We start from the raw sequence: 22811 nt of genomic DNA on the forward strand, positions 1-22811 counted from the left end.
TTAATTTAGTTCAGGAACTTTTCAGACATACTGTGTATGTATAGATTAAATGAACGCAGTTGAAAGTTTGATAAAACATTAAAATACAAAACAATATGGAACTTCACAAAATTTAACTTTTCACTTTATAAAAGTCAGAATTTAAATAAATCCAATTGGCAAAACAACAGCACTACCTGTTGGATTTAAGTCAAACCACTCTGTAAACACAGTTGGTGGAAAATAACTTTTTAATGAAAAGAGATATGGCTGTAAAATCAGCACAATTAATACTGAACATAAGAAACTTAGAAAACATTACCGAATTTCACAAATAATAATAATAATTCAAACTACTCTCTAAACAGAGTTGTTGGTTCAAAATACCTGTAACTTTTTTTCTACTGGTCAGATCGAGGATTTCAATAGCTTTAAACCTTCTCCGGACAACATGGACCATTTTGCAAAAACCTGCATGTAAATCAGTCCAGTAGTTTTTTTAGTCTATAGTGTATACACATATGAACATTGCCTTTTACATATGCAGAAGAAGAAAGTCTGTTTGTATATTTGTTTGTTTTGTAAATATCTTGACACCAGCTCCGTCTAGTGGGTCCATTTTTCAGAAAAATATTTCTTTTCATGTAACTAATATATATTCTAAATATGAGCCAAATCAGACCATAAAAGCAATTTTTCCAAATATCAACCCCAGTGCCATCTAGTGGTCCATTTTTTGCAGAGGTTTTTCTTTCCGTGTAACACATGGAATACATGACCATAAATACAATTTTTTAGTGTTAGTGACTGATGGTTTTTACCAGAATATTTTCAGTTTAGATAAGTTGTTATATTTGTAACCCTTGGAACACAGCTGATTTATTAGCAAAAGACTATAAAAAAAATCCACTGTTCTATCATTAAATATATGAGAATTACCTTTATAATTTATAAATTACAAAAAAATTAATATTAATTTATCAATTAGGGTTTTTTATACAATAAAATATTTAATCTTATTAGATCTAGTTCTTTATTATGGAAATGTGGTTTCATCAACATGCATCCTAGGTACATATTAGGTTGTACCTATTTCAGTGCATGTTCAGTGGATATTAAAAATGTTTAATAAAAATTTTATTTTAATCACAGGGTGCCAAATCTGGCAACTATGATGATTAGAGTAGGAGTTTGAAACGTAATTTGGCCATTACAAATAGTTTGGGAGGGAAGTGATTCAGTGACTATATAAAGTGCAGATTGTATAATTCAATTCAAAGTTTACAAAAACCCAGAAACACCCTAGATAGAACTATTACACAGCTTCAGTATATTTTTGTTTTCTTAACTTTTAAAGGTAATACTATTTTTTATATCTTGTAATTTTTCTTAAATTTGATCTTGGACATCAGTTAGTATTTAGATTTTATTATGGGAGTGTTATTGTTGTATTTTGAGTAAAATTAACAAAGTATAGGGTGGTGGGAAGTTCCTTTCTTTACACTGTAATAAATCCAGCATAATCAGGCTGTAACTGCTGCTAATTCTCACTGCTGCTGGGAAAGGTGGGGAGGATAAGCTGTAATGGGGATTGTTTGATTTGTTGGGACGATCTTAGTTGTAGTTGAATGTGGAACATTGGCAAATATGAGTGCATTCACTGTTGAAGAGCATTTTTTAGTGTGTGTGTGGGTCCATGAATGTCCACACACAGGTAAAACATTGGAGAAAATTATGAATGACTTCTTTATGCATTTTGGAAATTGTCACAATCATGGTGAATGTTACTGACGTGAGAGAAGAAGCCTTTGGTAACGGGAAGTGTTCTTTATGTGCCAAGCACTGCAAGGCCGAGCAACTGTGTTAAGATGTGCTGCTGTGGAGGCATCGATTTAACGATCACCGATGAAACCAACATGCAAATGTTCTGCAGAGTTAAGCATTCCAAGATCAACAATGTGAGGCCATTTGCGGAAGGATATGAAAGTTAAATGTTTTCATCCAGTCACAGTTAATGAGTTGAGTGACAATGACCTTGATCAATATGTTAATGTATGTCAGTTATTGCTTGAACACTTTCTGGGAGCAAACAATAACAAGAACATCATATTCTCAGGACAAGTGTGCGATTTATTGAAGCTCTTGTAACCGAAATGGTTTTTTTCTGGGTGAAAGAAAATCCTCATTTTTTGAAGAGGATGACAGCTGAACATTTTCCTGGTCCCTTGTTTTTTGATGGCACAGTTAATCAACATAGTTATCTGAGAATGATCGATGATTTGTTACTTCCAGAATTAGTGGTATAAGGGATTGCTGTCATTACATTTCAGCAAGATGGTGCTCCAGCACATTTTACTTTGAATGTCTGCAGATGACTCAATGAAATCTTTCCATATTGCTAGATCAGACGTGGGACAGAAGAGTTACTGGCTCCATTGCTTTGGTTAGCAAGAAGCTCTGAACTCATCATACCTGACAATACACTCTGGGGTTTTGTAAAAGAAGTGATCCAAAATATGCAGATACATCAACAGCTAGCAGCTCGAAATTGCTGTTCGGTCAGCATTTGAAATGATCACCCCCTGATATGCTGGTGCGGGTGAACAACTTAACAGGCAAATACAGTTGAGCTTTGAACATGGTGGAACCCACACATATGTTTCCGTAGAAGGTAACCTTCACCTATCCTAATAATTTCATAACTAGCGTAAAGGGACTTCCCCCCCACCTTGTACAATATTAATTAATGATAAATTATAAAATATTATTTGAAGGTTGTATTTAAAAAATAGAGATATTTAAAAATCTTGAGCATGCCTAGTTCAGCAGTATGAATAATTAAAAAAAATAATGAAATAATAATACGGATAGAAATTGAAAATAAGGCTGTACAAAGAAAAATCAAAAAAATGATTCATTAATCAATCTTTTCACATGTTGAAAAATGAAGCAGCTGCTTCCTATTATAACACTTTTAAATACTGATAGGTTGAGAAAACGAGATTACCGAGTTAGGAAATGCAAAGTTATTGTGATACTTAAAATTGTTGGCACATTTTCATGTGATAATACAATACTGTGTGTGGATGACTGGTGAACTTTCTAATGGTACAAGGAAGCTATAGCCATGCATTGCTATAGTGCAATGGAAGTACTGGAGCCATAATTATTTGTCGATACTTAAATGCCAAGGAGCAAATGATACATTACCTTCTTTATGTGTTCTTTTTATTATTAATTATGCTATTATTGAATCATGAGTTGCAGTTCAACCCAAGATAATTAATTGTTTTGTAAAGAATTAAAATACTTTAAAAAAATTTAAGAGAATGTCTTTTTCAAATTTTTCTAAATATATATCTGTTGATGATTATACTGCAACATGTGAGGTTTATACAGTATAAGAAATTGTTAGATGACACTGGAAAGTAACGTAATGAAAGACAAGGGTTAGGAAAAAGAAAATGTGCCAATTCAAACTTATGGCAGGTGTAATGTGCACTTGCGGATGTAAGACAATTTACGTTCAACATATCCAGAATTTCATGTGACACTATTAATAAATTTATTTATTTTGAATTTGACTTTTACAAATATTAATCAAAATAAAATAAAGAATTGCTTAAAGAAACTTTAAAAAATGTCTAAATAAGATTATATGTCTCTAAATATGACAACAAAATCTTATTTCTTTTCTATGTAATTTGTTTCTGTATTTTATCTTTTAGAATATATTTTTTTATTATTAATACTGTATCAGCTATAACTATAGTATTGTCTGCAGCAATTCCATTTTTTTCCAATACTGTTATTTTTGCTGTGAGTTATGATGAGTATGCCTTATTATTTTTACATTTGTTTTTATTACAAAAAAAAAAAAAAAAACTAAGTAAAAAGGAATTTGGATGACGTAGAGGAGAATATATTATTGTTCTCATGTAATGTATTATTTTTAATAGGTTGTTTCTTGGTTGAAACCTGTTCTTAATAATGTTTTATATTAGGACAGTTTTGAAACATTATTGAATTATGTCATGTCTATTTTAGAAGATAAATTTCATTCTTTTTATGTTAAGCATAAAATGATTGTCAATTTTTGTTACATATCAATTCTTGGGTTTCAGAACAAAGGAAAAGTTGGCTGATGTCTTGTTATTGAAGTGGTTTCCTGATTTCTTCAACCGTGAAATTTCTTCATTGAAAAGAGATGAATTTTTAACAGTTATATTAAATATCATCTCTCTACTTCCAAATCATAATGTACGAATATATAAAGAAGGATTATGTACTGAAATTGTTAATTTTCTTTTTCAAGAGTTACAGCGTGCTAACAATGATCTTAATTATAAGACATTAATTCTAGAAGCCCTTCCAGCCCTTGTAAATCCTGGAAATGATAATTTTGATGAAGAACTTTGGTGAGAATATTTCATTATTTGTATATTTTGTAGGATTTTATAATCAAGTGTTGTGTTGTTTTTATTATGATGGAATTTAAATTTCTAACCTGGTCAGGTGTTAAAAAAAGCATTCAGAGTGTAATATAAAGTATAATATAAATCCGTATGCATGGTTCAACTGGTTCACCATGTAAAAACAGTTGAGGGTCAATATCTTCTCTCAAACAGGTAATTGTATTTTGGAGCAGCCTCTTACTATTAGCTGAAGTTCTAGATGTTATGTAAATTGAAAAATCATCAACAAATAAAGTACACATAATGGGTTATACTGTATAATATAATAGTACTATGTATGGGTTATACTTTTTTATACTATTTATGGCTATGGTAAATAAGGTAGTAACGCTTAGGACACTTCCCTATTCCATTTTCTAGTGTGAAACACTTAGATTTTGTCATTCCAACTCGAACTTGAAAGGACTGACAACAGAGGTGTTGTAAGCCTTTTGCATATCAAAAAATACAGCAACCAGACATTGGCGAAGTAGGAAGGCGTTTTAAATAACAGATTCCCAAGCAACTACATGATTGATAGCCGATCTACCGTGGTGGAAACCACATTGTTCGGGGGCAGTTAGTGTGTTTCACTCAACTTTACAGTTGGTCAAGTATAGGTCAAGTATAAGGACAATAACCTGTGGGGCATGCTTTATCTTTATCAGGTTTCAATACTGGAATCACCAATGCTTCTGACCAAGAATATGGAAACACCTGGTCAGAGAATATTTTATTGTAAACTGACAAAAGATGTTGTAATCCAGTTTCTGGTAGTGAGATAACATACTGAACTTGATATCATTTCCAGGGGAAGTGTCATGGAATTATTCTAGGCATACCTTAGTTCATAAAAAAAAGGAATGTTTTTCATCTTGCAAATCTTCGATAATAAAAGGCACACTTTCTACTTGCAACTTATACCTCATAAACTAAGGAGAGTAGGATGATGTAAGTGAAACCTACCTAGTGTTGACCTAAAAGAGTAACCAAATGTGTTCGTCACATCAGTTGGTGTGGTAACGAGGATGCCGTTGCTTTCTAATCCAATTGGCAGTGGTGATTGTCCTGAACCAGACATGGTCCGTACTTTTCTCCAAACAACCGATGATGGAGTTGTCTGAGAAATGATATGGGTATAATTTATGTTGATGTCCATGATGTTGATAATTTATGTTCATGATTTTTGCTTAACACAACAGTGTACAGCCCTTGCATTGCAGTAGGCGCAGATGATTTCTGTTGCAGGCCTACTATTGAAGTTATGTGAAGTTCTGTGACAATCTCTTAATTTATTCCTGCATTCTTTGTTCCACCAAGGAACAGCAGGCTGCCTTGGTTTTGCAGATGTTAAAGGGATATATTCACTTGCACTATCAGATGTACAAACTTGGTAAGTTGATAGATTGTGCTACTACTTTCATTGTATTGGGTAAATGAATCTTTGCATCTGATCCAGTCTGCTTTCTCAACCAACCATCTGCATAGCTGATTCTGAAACAAATTACTATTACCGACTGAGATAACAGCTGGTCTGTGATCAGTTCGAATAAAGCTTTTGGAATGTGCCAGGTAAGATGTGGAAGTAGGGATGCTTAGCACAACATATCGATGCATGAAGATGTAATTGATGAAGATTATGTAAATGTGCACGACCCATCATTCAACAAGTAAAGATCTAAGTTCTGGTTCAGTTAATTATAGTATCTCGGGAAGAATGTGATGATGATGAGTCCCAGGAATAGTGATGTGTATTGAAATTGCCAATTATTACGCAGGGTAAAGGAAACTGAAAAAATACTGGATAGATCATCCTCACTAATACAGAATTTGGGGGAAGATATAAGTTGCAGATATTCATTTTAAGTGGCGTCAATCTCTACTAAATTGCAGGGTTTTTTTTATCCAGTGGTAACTGTGTAGCCAATACTATTTCCTTTAAGAAAACAGCCACACCTTCTCGTCATCTATCCACAGCAGGATGGTCGTATCCACAAAAGGACACATCATCCTGGTGATGGAGGTGAGTCTTCTGCAGACACAATATTAAATATTTTCTTTTTTTATTAGGATTTCAATATCCTCATGGCAATATTGCAATAATGGAAACCATAAAAATTCCAACATTTGTATCCATGTATTCTTTTCCTGTTGTATACAAATATTCATGCAGGTTATTTATCAAATAGTGTTTATTTTTTGTGTTTACTTTTAGGAAGAGCTTTACTTCTTTGGGCACTTCATCTGCCACCATATCCTCAAAGAGACCTTGAGATGGTGGTGGGGATTTGGAAGCCTGCGAGGTCATAGATATTGTACCAGACAACAGTTTTTAATAGATTCCTTCATAGGGATCTTGGTAGTTTGCTGCATTGCTGGTGCAATGGGAATTTTATTGGCGGTGTACTGACTAAAGTAGTTTTTGGTAAATTACTGTTGGTCTTTCCACCAATGATACCTTTGGTTTTCCTTGTATTCTTTTAGTTATCTCTGAAATAATAGTTGTGAGTGATGCGACCTGATCAAATAAACCTTAACAAGAGCCTTTAGCCCTTTGGTCCCACAAGTACCAGGAAAATACAAGACCACCTCTGCAGAGCTCATGCGTACAGAGGCTAGAGTTACATACAACTGGGCTTGCCCAGGTGCCCAAAGGACATGTTAGAGACTCACTACTTAGAGTCATCCACCCATCAGCATGATAGTTTTCACCTTTGGTTATGGTTGTGTTTCAACACCACCAAGTGTAAGTGTAAGAAGAGAGAGTGTAAAATGTTGTTGTGTTGGAGTAGAAGTGTGTATGTTGAAATTTGTGTAGTGTTTGTGGTGTGATGTATTTGTATAATGTAAAATATTGTATCTTAAAATTGTAAAGTAATATCTGCTAAGTAAAAAAATATACCTATTTCTCTTCTGAATTGAAGCAATCTTTAAAGCTGTATTCACTACTCTGCACCTTAAATATATATACCTCTAATTCATATGGTAGTGTTTACTTAATATATATGAGGCATGTGTTAAAAGTAAGTACCGTTTTGAAATTTAAAAAAAACAAGTACACTATTCTTAACAATTTTATTTTTACGTGAAAGCCTGTACTTTAATCTACTTTTCTACATAATTTCCATTAATATTAAGGCACTTGTCGTATCATGCAACCAGCTTTTGAACACTGTTGTCTTAGAAGTCTGCTGCCTGTTTTAATAACCACTGCAACACGGTCGCTTTGACACTATCATCAGAATTATTGATAATTTAAGCATTCGGTCACAATTTCTTGAAATGAAAGAAGTGTCAATCGTAAACCGTCTGTTCTCTCTCACTTTTTCGTAGCTTTTTGGACCAAATTTTCAGTAATGACAAGGTCATCCATTTTGTTCCTCATCATGAACATTCCGATGGTCATCTTTAAAAGCTCTAACCCATTTTCATAACATTCCACTGCTCATAATGTTTTCTCCATATACTTTACTGATTTGATGATGAATTTCAGCTGCTTTCATACTTTTAGCACTAAGTAAACGAATCGCACCACGTATTTCACAGTCGGCGGTATTGTCAATCAGCAGCGACATTTTAAATACTCACAAGCAAACATAAACACAGTCGGATATTTCTGTAATGGCGTCTGTGGCTTGCCAACAGATGCAAGTACACTGTGCACATGTGTGGAATGCCAACTGCAGCATAGCAGCGGCGGAATTTCAAAACAGTACTTACTTTAAAAACATGTCTCATAATAGTACATACTTAATATGAGGGTAATTCAAATATAAACTGCAATTAGTTTATGTCGCTTTTTATCTATAACAGATAAAATTACAAATAATTACTTTATTTTTCTACATTGTCTCCTCTAACGAAAATATATTTTCTCCACCGAATAGGTAACTTCCTGATCCTCTCATCAAAAAAACAAGGTGGCCACCCTAACAACCATTTGCACAGATAATACTCTACTGCAGCATCGCCTTAGAATTTTTCCCTTCCTAAAGTTTTCAGCAAACCATTTGTGGTATCACATGATGAGAAGTCTGATCTGTATGGTGGTTGTTCAAGAGATGTCCAAAAAATTACTTGAGTTTATTGAGTCTGAGTTGCGGTATGCGGCTGTGCTTTGTCATTGAGAAGGAAGGCGTTGTGAGTCAGTTGCTGGCATCATTTTTTGTGATAAGCAGCCCTGACATCACCCAACAATTGGCAATAGTATACCGTATTTACCATCCTTCATTCGTACAAGAAATCACATTCAGTAGTACACCTTTTGAGTCCTAGAACAATTGCCAGAACTTTTCCAGCTGACAAGCATTTCTTGGCTTTGATCAATGCCCCTCCTCCTATCTATACTTGTTTTCTTGCTTTCTAGGGTGTAATGGTGGATCTACGTTTCATTACAGGTCACAATATGATCCAAAATGCCTCTCCTTCCCCAAAGCAATTCAGAAGCTGCTGAAAGCTGTCTTTCTGGACATTTCTCTGTGCCTCAGTGAGAAGATGTAGAACCCACCTCGCTGATGTTTTGCTGTATCCAAGAGTGTCTGACAACATTGCATCCAAACTAGCAACACTTATGCCAATCTCTGATGCAATTTCAGTGACGGTCACCTTCCACAAGGTCATGAACGGTCTGTGAATGGTGTCGCTATTGACCCTGGTCTGTAAACAAAGTTTGTGACTTTCATTCTCCATTTCATCACAGTAATTTCAACATTTTTTTGGCCAAACACTTGAGTTTTTGGCAGATTAGCATCTCTGAAATGTGCCTGGAGTTGAGTCAAAGTTTCAGAGGATTTGACATGTTTGTTGGCAAGAAATCAGATTATAATTCATTGTGCAACAGAAGATGGTACCTCCTTCTCAGACATTCTGCTATTGATGTGAAAACGTGACTACAGACATGACTGGCCTTGTCTGTTCTCCCCTCCAAACATATCCAATTAACTAGCCACAGTGCTCCATCTCATTTACTGCTCTTCCTCAGTCTGTACAGCAAAATATTGATGAGCCTTGTATTTTGACCTTCACAGAGAAATTTGCACATATAATATTTTATTAAACAAAATGACTATAGTACTCAGACAGAACAAAGGCTATTATATAATTTTTTTTTAAAAATTCAAGTTTTCAAAATTTCAGATATATTTTGCCAATTGTAATAATTTTTTGTAAATAACAGTTTGTTTTACTTACAAAAACAAATTTAAATGCATGAGGTAACCTTGGTATACTGAATAACCCCTATTATCTGATGAAATTTGATTAGAACTTATAAAGAGCCTGTAAAGATCAATTTGGGAAATTAATTACTAATCATTAAAAGGGATAAAACAGGAGAGCCTACGGTTTACTTATTTTGCCTAATGGGAGTCTAGAATCCTTAAAGTTAACAACTCATAGTATGATTCACTAACAAGGAACTATTTTATGCTTTAATATAAAATCTGTTCAATAACACTAACGAACAAAAGTGATCCTAATAGAACCTTTCATGCTGAATTAAAATATGTAAATAGGTTTTCTCCATCATAAACTATTTTTTTGTGGTATTTAGGTAAACTCTGAAAGAAATGTAAGAGTTTACATGTATTCAAGGCACTATTTAACATCTAAAATTTGTTAGTTGTTTTCCTTTTGTGTTTGGCATCTGGAACATCCTTCTTTAGTATCTAATACTAAGCTGCATGCATTCTTGCAAACGACTGTTGCCGGTGCCTGTTTTCCATGACTGGGATTTGCTGGTGGAAGCATTCCCCATGTTAGACATTGACAGTGCCAAGATTATTCGGAAAGAAAATTCAAGTATGAATCCAAGACATTAATTTTTAGGAACATATTACACCCCATATGTTTTATGACTAATAATTCACCCATGATGTCATGGTAGTTGGGTGGGTTTATGATTTCCAAAAAATTTTTGCACAACATTTTTAAATGCCCTCCACACTGACTTGGTTTAACAGTTCTTCAAATTGTCCATGTCCAAGTTCTTATTGGGGAATACATAAAAATTCCTTCCTTGATTTTTCATCACTAACATTAGGAAATTTTTCTTTCAAATGAAATCCAGCATCATTTTAACCCATTGCCTAAACAAAGTCTTCCAAATCCCTAATTTTATATGGAGAGGAGGTAGAAGAATCATTTCTGAGTTAATTAGTGTAGGATAATGACATTTTTCTGTCTAGGTGCAAGTGCTTCAAGTTTGGCCATTCCTACCTGGTATAATGGATATGTCTTGTTCCTGCTGTTCCCTTCACATAAAAAGCAACAAAATATAGTTTGTTTGAGATGTAAACCCATTAATAATGTAATAATTTTAAATTCCAATATGCAGTCCAGTGTTCTTTTACTGGATTTTCTATTGTCATATGTTTCTTTCAATTAGTTGCGTAAGCTAATGGCACTGAGGAAAATTTGTTGCCACAGTGCAAAAGGATAATTTTTAAACTAGTTTTCAAAGAGTCTCCATTCTGAAGTACATCCATGACAGCATAAATATTGTAACAGTATGTTATTTTTTTCAGAATATAAATCTTGAAACTCTTCCTGACGATTACAAAAGAAACACACTTTAGTGTCATTGCAGAAAGATTCCTGCCTTTCAGCCTGATCCCAAAAACTTGGCTTGTTTCTTTGACAAGTTCAAATTCCAAACAAGATCATTTAATTTATCTTGGGCTATCATATGAGGTTTATGGGAAGAGGATTCTGCTTCAAAAGTAGGATTATCTTGCTCCTCATGTCAAACTTTAATGGGTACTTCATATTCCAATTAATGTTCTAAAGTTATATGTGTTAGAGAGTGAGGTACAGGTTTGTCCTCACCATGAGGCATAAGCCTTATAGCAGATGGTAAATTTTGTTTCTGCACTTTGTGTTTGGATTTACTATTTACTCCTTTTATTTTAGTAATTCATTAATAACAGTCTGATGTGACCTACAGGCATGGCTGACTGGGTGCTCCCCTCCACACATATCTACCTAACTACTCGCAGCACCCCACCACATTCATTGCTTTTACTCAGGTCTTGTTGCAAAATTCCTGTTTACACTAGAATGATCTTTGTAGTACATACTTTATTGACCAAAAAAATGTCACATAATAAAGTATCTGTATTTTACTATAATTTTCACCCATCTGCTTATCTTTGAGACTTGAATATTTATGTGTGCTTTAAAGAATTATTTTTAAATATATTTTAATTGTATTGATGTTTAATTTTTAAAATTTTTCTCTGTAAGGAATGTGTTATCAGTATTCTCAGACAACAACTTTCCACTCTCATCCAGTAATTATGCTCTTGGTAGTCATGAACGTATTGCTTATAGTCATGCTTTCACTGCTTTACTTAGAGCGCTTAAGGAAACTGGAGACTGTACAATATTGAAGATTGTTATTAGACAGGCTGCAGGAGATGCAGATCATCCTTGTTTTAATGATATTCAGTCAACTCTCTGTGATTTTAAAAGGTCTGTATTTTAATTTTTTTTATGAAATGTTGATTTCATTTACTGTACGTTATTTAATTTGTACTGAAGATATTTTTATTGATGTGAAATTAATAGTTTTTATGTTAAACTTAATTTTCCTTTGAGCATGTACTGACATTTAAATACATCTTCTCTTCACAATGACAGTTTTAGTATGTAATAGTAGGTTCTGGATTTTAGATCATAACACTGATATGATAGTCTATGAAATTAAATTAAAATAAAATGTATATTGGTCCTGGATAAGATTGTGAATTATTCCTCCTTATAATTTTGTAGGTACTGAAATATCTTGAGCTACAGCATTGTAAAGATTTAAGAAGGTGAAATGAAATAAGAGGTGCCTATATTAGAAGTTGTGTATAATAAACCAGACACACCTAAAAGTTAAATAACATTTGCTTGTAATTGTTTATTGTTGGCATTTTTGGCTAATCACTCAAGTAAGCAGTGTCATAAAAAGAACCTTGTTTTTTATTAATAGATATTATTATTATTACATTTATCGCCAGTAACAATCACTTGGGTTTTGCACCTCTTGCAGTTTAGGGATATGGTGTGAAGTTACATACAGCTCAATTGTAAACACTACTGATACAGGTAAGGGAAGGAAAATAAGAAGCAGAGCATGTTCTGGATAAAGATCTATTAAGAAGATTGGCTCAGTTTAATAGGCATTTAAGCTTGATGCAAAGGAATTGCTGAGTTGGAGGATTGCAAGATCAGACACAATCCCATTTGGCAGTTTCTCACTTACTATCTGGGAGGATGGAAATGAGAGAAATTATATGTCAGAAGAAGCTTGTCATTCCTTAGTTAGGTAATGTGGAGAAAGATGGATAGGAGAGTGATAAATAAAAGACAATATGGCTGGTAGCCCATTGGAATTTCAACTGCTAGGTGATAGATAACAGAAGTTTCTGGGGTTGATAATGCAACACATGGGGTTGGTTTGTTGTAACAGAACTTAGCTGCCTGGAAGCAGTAAGTTCCTATGTCAGAAAGTTGTTGTATTTTGATGAGAAGTGAAAGGTCAGCTGAATAACTTGAAGTGATGATGAGGTTTAGCAGTGCGATAATAAAATTCAGAGTAAAGTAATAGCATAAATTTAAAAGTAAATTTTGCTAAATATTTTACCTGTAAAACCTGCATCAAAAACAGAACAAAGTCCAATATATAACAAAGAAAGAATGTCCATTGTTACCATAGTCATTGTAATTATCAATGTAGAATGCATTAAAAATGATATACATAATATTTTAATTCTATTACATAAAATACCTAGTAAAAAATATTGAGATAAGACATATCCTACCTTAATTTTTCATGAAAGTACTTTCATGGAGACATATCCTACCTTAATTTTTCATGAAAGTACTTTCATGGGATTTCGTATCCTCAGTCATGATTGAAATAATTCTGTTATTGCATAATAAAAATACTAAAATAATGAAAATTGCATATTAATTTAGAGTGCTGCTATCTGTTGCAATTTTTATAAGACCGTCTCCCTGAAACACTGTCTGATGGTTTATGATTTTTAAATTTTATTTGTATTTATATATGTAATATTTTTTTATATATTTAATTTTATCTTATCTTTATTATTTTCTAATATTTCTAAATTTTTGTTTATCAGAAATGGAATGTTTATTGTTTATTAGATGGTCTGCCTTATTAGATAAACCTAATTTATTATTTTTGTAATTTCTATAATGTTCAAGAAATCTAGTTTTAAAGGATCTATTTGTTTTTCCTATATAATTAAGATCACAAGCATTACATTTAATTGTATAAATTTCACACAGATTGTTTATTTTATTATTATTAGTTTTGGTTTTTAATATTTTATGTAGTTATTAGGTTTTTTTTGCTGGTTTAAATATATCTTTGTTGTAAGTTTTAGTAATGTTTTCAATGATATTATTAGTGTTTAGATCCTTAATGTATATTTTTTTATACATATGTTTTTCTCATGTTTTCTTGAGATCAGTAAGTTTTGAAGTCCAAAAAGGTTTGAATTTCTGTGTTTGATGCCGGGGGATATACTCATCAGCACACCAGAGGATGGCTGAGTTTAAAGCCGCAATGGTTTTTTCAGGGGAGGCTGCGATCACAGAGTCCTGAAACGCAGAGTCAGTAAGCTTATTATATTCCAGTCTGCCTTTTTAAAGTTTCAATGTGGGGCTCAGTTTTCATTGCATGGCACTTTTGTTATGACCACTGTGACTAGAAGAAGCGCTCTGTGACCACATCCACTAGCATTGTCGAGTTAGAGGGCCTTGGTTTTTCAGATAATTATGGGTGGATAACAACCAAATCAAGTCGTGATAGTTGCTGGCCTCCATGGTATGAGTGGTAGTGTTGGCCTTTCATCTGGAGATCTCGGGTTCAAATCCCAGTCAGGCATGGCATTTTCACATGCTACTAGTCATTCATCTCATCCTTTGAAGCATTACCGAACGGTGGTCCCGGAGTCCTGAATATGAGAGGAAGGTAGGTGGTGTATCCACAACATCCAGAAAGTTATCAATCATCTCTTCGAGGCACTTTTCGGATGGCATCAATCTTGAGTAACCCCATCTTGGAGAAGGGCTGTTGAAGTCTCCAACCAGAATGGTATTTGGTTGAATGTTTCTCTCCAGGGGTTCATAGGAGGACAATTTCCTGGAGAGTTGTACAAGCTAAAAGCTGTGAAGTGTTGCCGATTTTTCCATATGTCAACCATGACTAGCTCCAGTGTGTTGTTTTCCTCCATCTCTTGCATGATACTGTATTTTGCAATCGGGCTGCTCTGTACTCCAACAAAGATTCCTGATGCTATTTGGTGGGATATTTTAAGTGTAGTCACAGCATAACCGTTAGTCTTGTAATATTCGGGGGTTTCTGTAGCAACCTCTGCTTCAGCAATAAAATATATGTCCACATCTGCCTGGGAGACATTTCGTTTGAATTGTGAAAATTTACTGTCATTCAGGCCTCCTGCATTCCAGTAAATAATGCGGAGGCTATTTTCAAACCTCTTGAAGAGCTGATTTGGTTGAGGTATGGAGCCATCCTAATTTAGTCAGCGTATTTTACGGTGGACCTCTTGTTGATCGTAAGATTACACAGGGGGCATCATGAGCAGGTGATCAACTACATCCCCCAAATCAGAGCCAAATAAGATATAAAAAACAGAACCAAATAAGAATTCTTACCTTATTTCTTTCATTTTTATTATTCTCCATTGTGTATCAATAGCATTTTCAAGGAATTCATCATCATAGTTGATTAAAATTAAAATTTCAAAATTATTCATTTAAATACCAAAGTTATTACTAACATAAAATATGTGTAGTCAAATAATTTTAATTTTTTAAACATCTTTGTGGCTAGCCATTGAATACAGCACTGTACTAATTTAATATAAAGTTTAATATTGCCAAAAGTGCTGCTATCTACAGCAGTTTTGACAAGAGCATGATTATCAAACTCTGCCTGGAGATTGATTAGGCTGAATTTCCCTTTATATTTGTAAATATAGTATTTTTTCCAGATATCCAATTTTTTTATTATTATCACTTTATTTTGTAATTTCAATTATTTTCAAGTTAATTTCTAAGTCAATAACAGAGGGTTTATTTATTACTAGATGGTATCCAACATTAGAAAAACCTAATTTATTATTTATATAATATCTAAAATGTTCTGAAAACCTTGCCTAATATAAGCATCTATTAAGGATCTATTAAACTAATAGATCATTACTTTAGTTTTTAAAGTAAGTCTAGATCGAGTTCAGTTTCTAAAAAAACTAAAACTATAAAACTATTTGGTTCTGTACTATGGTGGATCGCAGAATTTTGGTTTTTCTTTTGAATATATATATTACTGAAATTAAAAAAAAAAATCTATATATATATATATATCATAATATATATTGTGGAGTGGCTGCATACGTTTATATTATATAATTAGATATATATGAGGAACAATCAGAAAGTAAGTTACAGCCCCTCTTTGAAACAAACATATTTATAAGACTTTTTTTTTATTGAACAAAAAACTACATATTTTTATTTATTTTTTGACATAATCACCAAATTTTTCTAAACATCTTTCATATACTTTGTGACAAGTTTTTCAGTTCCACTTTCAAAAAAGTTCGTCCAATTTACTTCAACCATTTAAGGAGGACCGCTTCCTTCAGTTCATCATTAGTGAAATGCTTCCCTCCTAGGTCTCGCTTGAGAGAACCAAATAGGTGGTAGTCGCAGGGTGCTAGGTCAGGGCTGTAAGGCAGATGAGACCACATTTCCCACTTGAATTTTTGCAGTAACTCCTTTGTCACATGAGCTGAATAAGGAGTAGTATTGTCATAAAGAAAAACGGCCCCATCGCTCAATCTTCTGGGTCTTCAATCTTTAATGGCTTTACGCAGTTTTTTTTAAGTCTCACAGTAAGATTCGGCATTAATTGTTGTTCTTTGGGGCATAAATTCACTGTAAACAACTCCCTCAGAATTGAAAAAAACTGTCAGCATAACCTTTCGAACATGTGGGAATGTTTTTATTTTTATTGGCTGCAGCGAATTTTTGTGTCTCTGTTCATGTGATGCTTATTTAGTCTCAGGAGTATAATGAACCACAGTTTTTTTTATTTCAAAAACTGTGCACCAGTCCTGGAGTAACGTTGAAGAAAAAAAAGAGCAGATGCAAAATGTTGATGTTTATGGTTGTCGGTCAATAGATGTGGCATCCATCATGCACTCATCTTACAGTAACCAAGCTCATCGTGAATAATCGTACACAAACTACAACTGATGTTAAGTTCACTTGCAATTTCTCTAATTTTAATGTGCTGGTCACTCAAGATCATTTCATTCATGTGTTTTGCATTATCCGTTGTGTTTGCAGTTGAAGGATGCCCAGCATGCAGTTCATCAATCACATTTTTTTTTCAGTTTCTAAACATTTGGTACCATTTTGTGATCATGGGGTGTGACATTGCATTATCACTGTATACCTCAACAACTTGGCAATGAATTTCACAGTTGTAATTTTTTACCCACAAAATCGGACTGCTGAATGCACTTCTAATCTGGACGAAACCCCTAGAGGATACGCCTCATTGACAATGACATCACACACATACTGAATGTCATACAGAATTGCTGCTGGGAGAGTGTGAAGACAACAATACAACCAGTGCTGCCACTACAAGATGTTAATATATACCTTTTAGTTCAAGAACACAGCAAGGGTGTAACATATTTTTTGATCCACCTCGTATATATATATATATATATATATATATATATTTATTTATTTATTTTATATTGAGGATAAAACTTCTGAGTTTACTTTCATAATAAAGCAACATTTTTATTCAGAGAAAAATGGACTTTACAGATAAGTAGAAAACATTAATTCTTTGAAAAAAGATGGTTATTTGAGTTCTGAATATAAAATGAAGTTGCAATCAGTCAGGGATAATGGGCAGTTGATCAAGCCATAATGTATATGGTTCTATCTACTCCATTGGAAAATTCTTCCTTATAGGCTAAACACTCCATTCATTTATATGCATGTGTAATTGAATTTTCATCCTGTTCTGGATTTCATAGCACACAGTGATATAGTATTCATGCTCTCAAATATATGTGAGTTTAAATTTATTTTAACATGCATTATCAGTTGTGCATTGTATCAAAAATTCACTTAAATTAAGGTAAAATAGGATGGCTGTGCAAATTTTCATCATCTGTATTTACAATTGAATGGATAAAATCAGAGTATTGAAAAGAAGTTTTAATAAAAAATTATGTTCAGTTGAGAACTCCTTATGAGATGGTTCTGTTTGAGTGGTTTGCTTAAAAATATTCAGATTTTGCCTAGAAGTGGTACTGATAATAAAAACAAGAATTGAGTTAAGTAGGGATGGAGCATTTAAATGAAGTTTTGGTAACTGCTTAAACCAATTTCAAATGCATTAAGGAATTTCATTATATAAAATAACTGTTAAATAAACTAGTATGTAAATGTAGAAAATTAGAAGTGAGTGGAAGTTTGTTCTGTTACAGATTCTGAAAGAATACGAACTTGAAATATACTCAATACTGATTGAATGAGATATAATTTACAATCTTATTTGTAAGATTCTTGCCTTAAAAGATGGGAACTAGGGTACAGAATTAATATCAGTTCTTCTATATTTCAATATACACTATGTTAAAATAGTCATTTGTTATTGGAAAATGGTATTCTGATAATCTTGTGCATTTTTTGGCATACAAATGTTACCATATGTATAACTGTAATGCAAAAGCATTAATGAATTTTTCAACATCTTTTTACATCTCTATGCAATTTCTTTATAGCCTATTTGGATCTCATAATTGTGTTGTTTTATTATACAGTACCAGCACATTCAGTAATTAAATTTTGCAACATTGAAATAATTAATTTTTCTCCCACCTGATTGAATCAGTGTATTTCAAACATTAGGCCAGGGGTATTTAAATGATTAACTATCACTTTTGGCAGATGTGCTTGCATTTCATATTATGAATATTTAAACTGGGAAAAACAGTTATCAAGTGGAATTCACTTATTGCTAAACACAGTATTTCTATGACTAGGAAGAAATTATGCTTGCTTCAATTGCATCTTGTTTGAGATGTGCTGGTTTATTAAAGTCAGCTCAGATAGATGACTTAGAAATTCATAGATGCTGAAGGAAAAAAATTTGAAGAAGGCGTAAAGTACAAATAAAAATAAGTTACTTTAAAAGTGTTGTGCCAAAAGGCACTAGAAAAATAAATAAATAAATTCTTCTAAATTCAGAAATTTATAAATGCAATTGGTATTAAAAGTTGCTTATAAAAAAAAAGCAGTCATAATTATGTCTCTAATCAGGTTAACTATCAAACCTCATTGCCAAGAATTTGGGGAATAAGATACACAATCTGTACAAAATTGAACAAAAATTCGTGACATGGTAGCTCATGATGCTTTGTGTTAAAATTTGTTTGGTGGCAGCAAACTAGTTAATGCTGTTGAATTAACTTTTTTCTCTTTGTTTTTAATCTTATTTATTTATTTGTTTAGGTTTAATGTTAATATCCAGTTAAATGCTGTAAATCTGTCTTATGAGATATACAAGAGGGCAAGGGGTAAAAAAAAATTGCCTATTGTGAAAGATTTCTTAATACCATTATTAAATGTGTCTAATACAGAAACAGTTTTGAAATTTTATGAAAATGTTATTGTTGAATTGTATTCAGTATGTCAAGATTTTTCAGTCAGTTCAGAGGTAAGATTTGTGCAATTAATGGTGTTTCTGTTAATGCTATTAACAATATTCTATTGAAACATAATTTTCCATAGTTTACATAATATTTGTACTGCTGAAATAATGAAATTTTGTCATTTAATACCATACATAGTTTTTAAGATTACAGAAAATTTATTTGAAGAATAATTCATATGCAATCCTGCAGTATCATAATTGAAGTATTAAATATTACAATGTAGATTCATATGGGATGGTTTTATCAAAAGTAAATTATAAGGTTTGTTTGGTCTAATCTAATAAGCTTTAGAATGTCAAAAAATATTTCTTTTTTATTGTTCAATTAACAATTTATATTGTTTCGTTACATTAAAATGTCTCTGTTAATTATCAGAGTTTTTGTTAACTTTTTCAAGTCTAGACTCTTGCACCTGTTTTATCCCCCAGACTGATGTTTTTCACCTTTTTTCAAAATATCATACCAGATTTACTTTTTAACTTTTTAAGGTTTTTGTATTAAATTAAAGTCCAGGACTTAGTGTTTCTACTAAAATAATATTTAAGCAGCTAAGTTTTGTGTTCAAAATTATTTATTGAATAATGTCGTTTTCCGTATTTTGAAAAATCGTTACATTAACCATTAAGGAAAAAAATTGTATCATAAAATTTATTACATAAACATAGGATAAGATACATATATTAAAAATAAAATTATAAAACCAAAATTCATATACATAAAAAAGGGTTTTATAGTGCTAGTATATGCTACAAACTGAAATAAGTTGTCTTGAAAACTACTGTTTAGCTGTGGAGATCTATGGCTTCTCACACAGAAAGCAGCTCAATATATTGATTATAGAAAATTGAAAAAAAATAATTAGAATTAAACAGAACTAGCAACACCAATGGAAAGAAAATAAATGTGTTTGTTGATACTGAAGTTGGTAAATGAATAGCATATGGGAAAATGTATTTAGAACAATGGAATCCCCGCACCATATCTCATGTTGTTGCCTACTGATGGACTAAAAAGTCACACCATATCATATGGTTGTCGACTGGAAAGTTTTAATAGTGTAATTTGCATAAATGAGAGCATATTGATAAATGTTGATTCATTTCTTTCCATCTTTGTTTGATGTTTTGTCTCTTTCTATCCTTTGAAACATGCATGATGTTCAAATATTAGCTGTCTATTTATTTATTCATACACCAAAAAAGGATTATGTCTTAAAACTTGAACTTTGTGAAATAGATGTACACACAACGATGTATTTAGTAATCGGACACAATTCAAATCTGGTACTCTTTTTGATAACATCTTAAATTTATCTCCATAAAAAAAAAAAAATAATTGGTTTTAGGAGTAGAACAATAGAACTAATTACTGAAGGTGGCTGCAAAAGCAACTGAAAGTGTTGTTTTGATTTGAGATTTACTTACTTTGGTTTGGTATCTCATTAAATATCTGGCAGCTTTATGTAATAACCAAACATAGAATTGTGGTAAAAAGTATTTAGTCAGTTTATCTCAAAAGATAAGCAGAAGCCAGTATGTGTAACACTCTGTAGGGGTTAATTTCAAGAATTGAATTTTTTGGATAACACTTTTACAGGATTTTGTTATTAAATAGCTATTTCAAATTTTTTACTGTGCTCATATTATAAAAGAAGATTAAATTTATAGTAATACTTACTATTTGAAAATTTTTAGTTTAATTTATCTTCATAATCTCAGTAAATAAAAGAAGTAGTTCCTATGTACTTTTTTAAAAAAGTATTTTTACAGCATAAGTTTTAGTACACAGGGTGTTTATGAAGTTTATATATATAACATAACCAAATAATAATTTGTTATAACCAAATTTAGGTTATAACATAACCTATTTTCTACTCATGAAAATAATGGAAAAAGTTCACATAAACATATATCCTGAAATGCTTTGTATGCAAGTTATGGTGGCTAATGAAAGAATTTTCTCGGATTTCAGCTACTCCGGAGAAATGAAGTCGTACTGAATTTTTAAGACATTAATTAAGGGGAAGAATTAGTGATTTCTTATGGTTTTTGACATGAAAAATGAAATAAAAGAGGTCCCATAACTGTATCTCAAGTAGTGTTTGAGAAATCTCTCTTAATGGGTGAAAACCAATAAATTGGGGTAAAATCCATGTTTTTTATGTTTGATGTATGATAACCTTGTAAATGCGTAATAAAGAAATAAAATTTATAAATAAAACTTGTAGAGAATTGAATTCTGAACAAAATGGTGTAAGATGAGTTGAATAAAACAAGGAAAGGTTAGAAAAATTAAAATTTTATTTAGAAACAGTACACTAAACCAAAGTACAGTATATGTACCAGTTTATAATAAATGCTCAAAAATGAACTTGCATTTTCAACACATTTCAACACATTTGGCTCGCTTTTGTTGCATTTTATAGTTCTTCAGGGCTATCCGTAAGTTGTTCAGTCGCATCCATAATGCGGACGGTTAATTCCTTATGAGTATGTATTTTGTTTAGTATATATTTTTCAATCATCCCAGATGCAAAAATCTAAATCTCCACAACCAATCCATTTATCAGGGAAATGATAATTTAAGTGAGTGGAAATGGCACAAGAGAAGTTCAGAGGTGCACCATCATGCCGGAAGTATACTTTGTGTCTCAGTCCTAGAGGAACATCTTCAAGCAGCTGCGGCGAAGAAAGTGCAAGTAGACCTCAGCATTTAAGCAGCCAGGTAATATGAATGTTCCAAACCGCTGATTGTGAAGAAGGCCACACCATATGTTGATGCTAAATCAGTGTTGAAAATTGTCTTCCACCAATTCATGAGGATTTATTTCTGCCCATGTATGCTCATTGTGTAAATTGTTGATGTCATCTTGAGTGAAATTTGCCTCATTGGTAAATAAAATATACTTGTAGAGTTGTCAGTTTGTCTTTCAACAGTTGGAGAACTTAAAGTAAGGTGGACCGTCTCCTGGGTGTAGATCTTGAACTGGCTGTTTATGATAAGGATAAAACTTGCTTTGTTTAAGTGTCCTCCAAACCATCGAATGTAAAATTCAAAGTTCTCAAACTTTTATTTAATTGTAATAGACATTATTTACATCAATTTTCTCAGGATTAAATTCTCTACAAAGTTAACTAGAAATTTTTATTTGTTTTTGGTAAATTAACAAAGTTATTTTATTCCAGGCCTAAAAAAGTGTACATTCCGACAAAACTTTTTCATGTTTTACCCCCTGTTTCTTAAAACCTTCTTTTGAGATATTTATTCTTTTTGAGATTTTTATTCAATTAAATAAAAAACCGTAAGGAAGCACCAAATTTACCCCTCGATTTGTAACTCGAGAATTTTTGTACAGTATAATTTCTCAGAGGAAGTAGAAAGCAGGGCTAAATGTTTTGAGAGTCAAAACTTGCTAACGAATCATTTTCTGACCTTTGTTTATATGAATTTCTTTTCTTATTTTTGGCTATAAAATCATCTCCTTAGAGATTGCCGTTTAATTTGGAATCTGCCTGTATAGCTGTAGCCAGGAAAGTAAAAATGTACTTGTTAACTTGTTATTCTTGCATAAATTTTTCAAAATAGTCCTTTG

General features: G+C 32.4%; 1 protein-coding gene across 1 annotated transcript in view; it reads left to right on the forward strand.

Annotated features, from left to right (window-relative positions):
• The window catches only part of LOC142332775 (DNA-dependent protein kinase catalytic subunit-like), a 366245-nt gene that overhangs the window by 161518 nt on the left and 181916 nt on the right, over window positions 1-22811 (forward strand). The window contains exons 26-28 of the mRNA XM_075379394.1: window positions 4104-4397; window positions 11676-11903; window positions 19017-19221. Coding sequence (XP_075235509.1) covers window positions 4104-4397; window positions 11676-11903; window positions 19017-19221 — 727 coding nt within the window. The remainder of the gene's footprint in view (window positions 1-4103; window positions 4398-11675; window positions 11904-19016; window positions 19222-22811) is intronic.

Source organism: Lycorma delicatula, chromosome 1 (genome assembly GCF_047948215.1).
Source record: "Lycorma delicatula isolate Av1 chromosome 1, ASM4794821v1, whole genome shotgun sequence".
NCBI classification, from domain to species: Eukaryota; Metazoa; Arthropoda; class Insecta; order Hemiptera; family Fulgoridae; genus Lycorma; species Lycorma delicatula.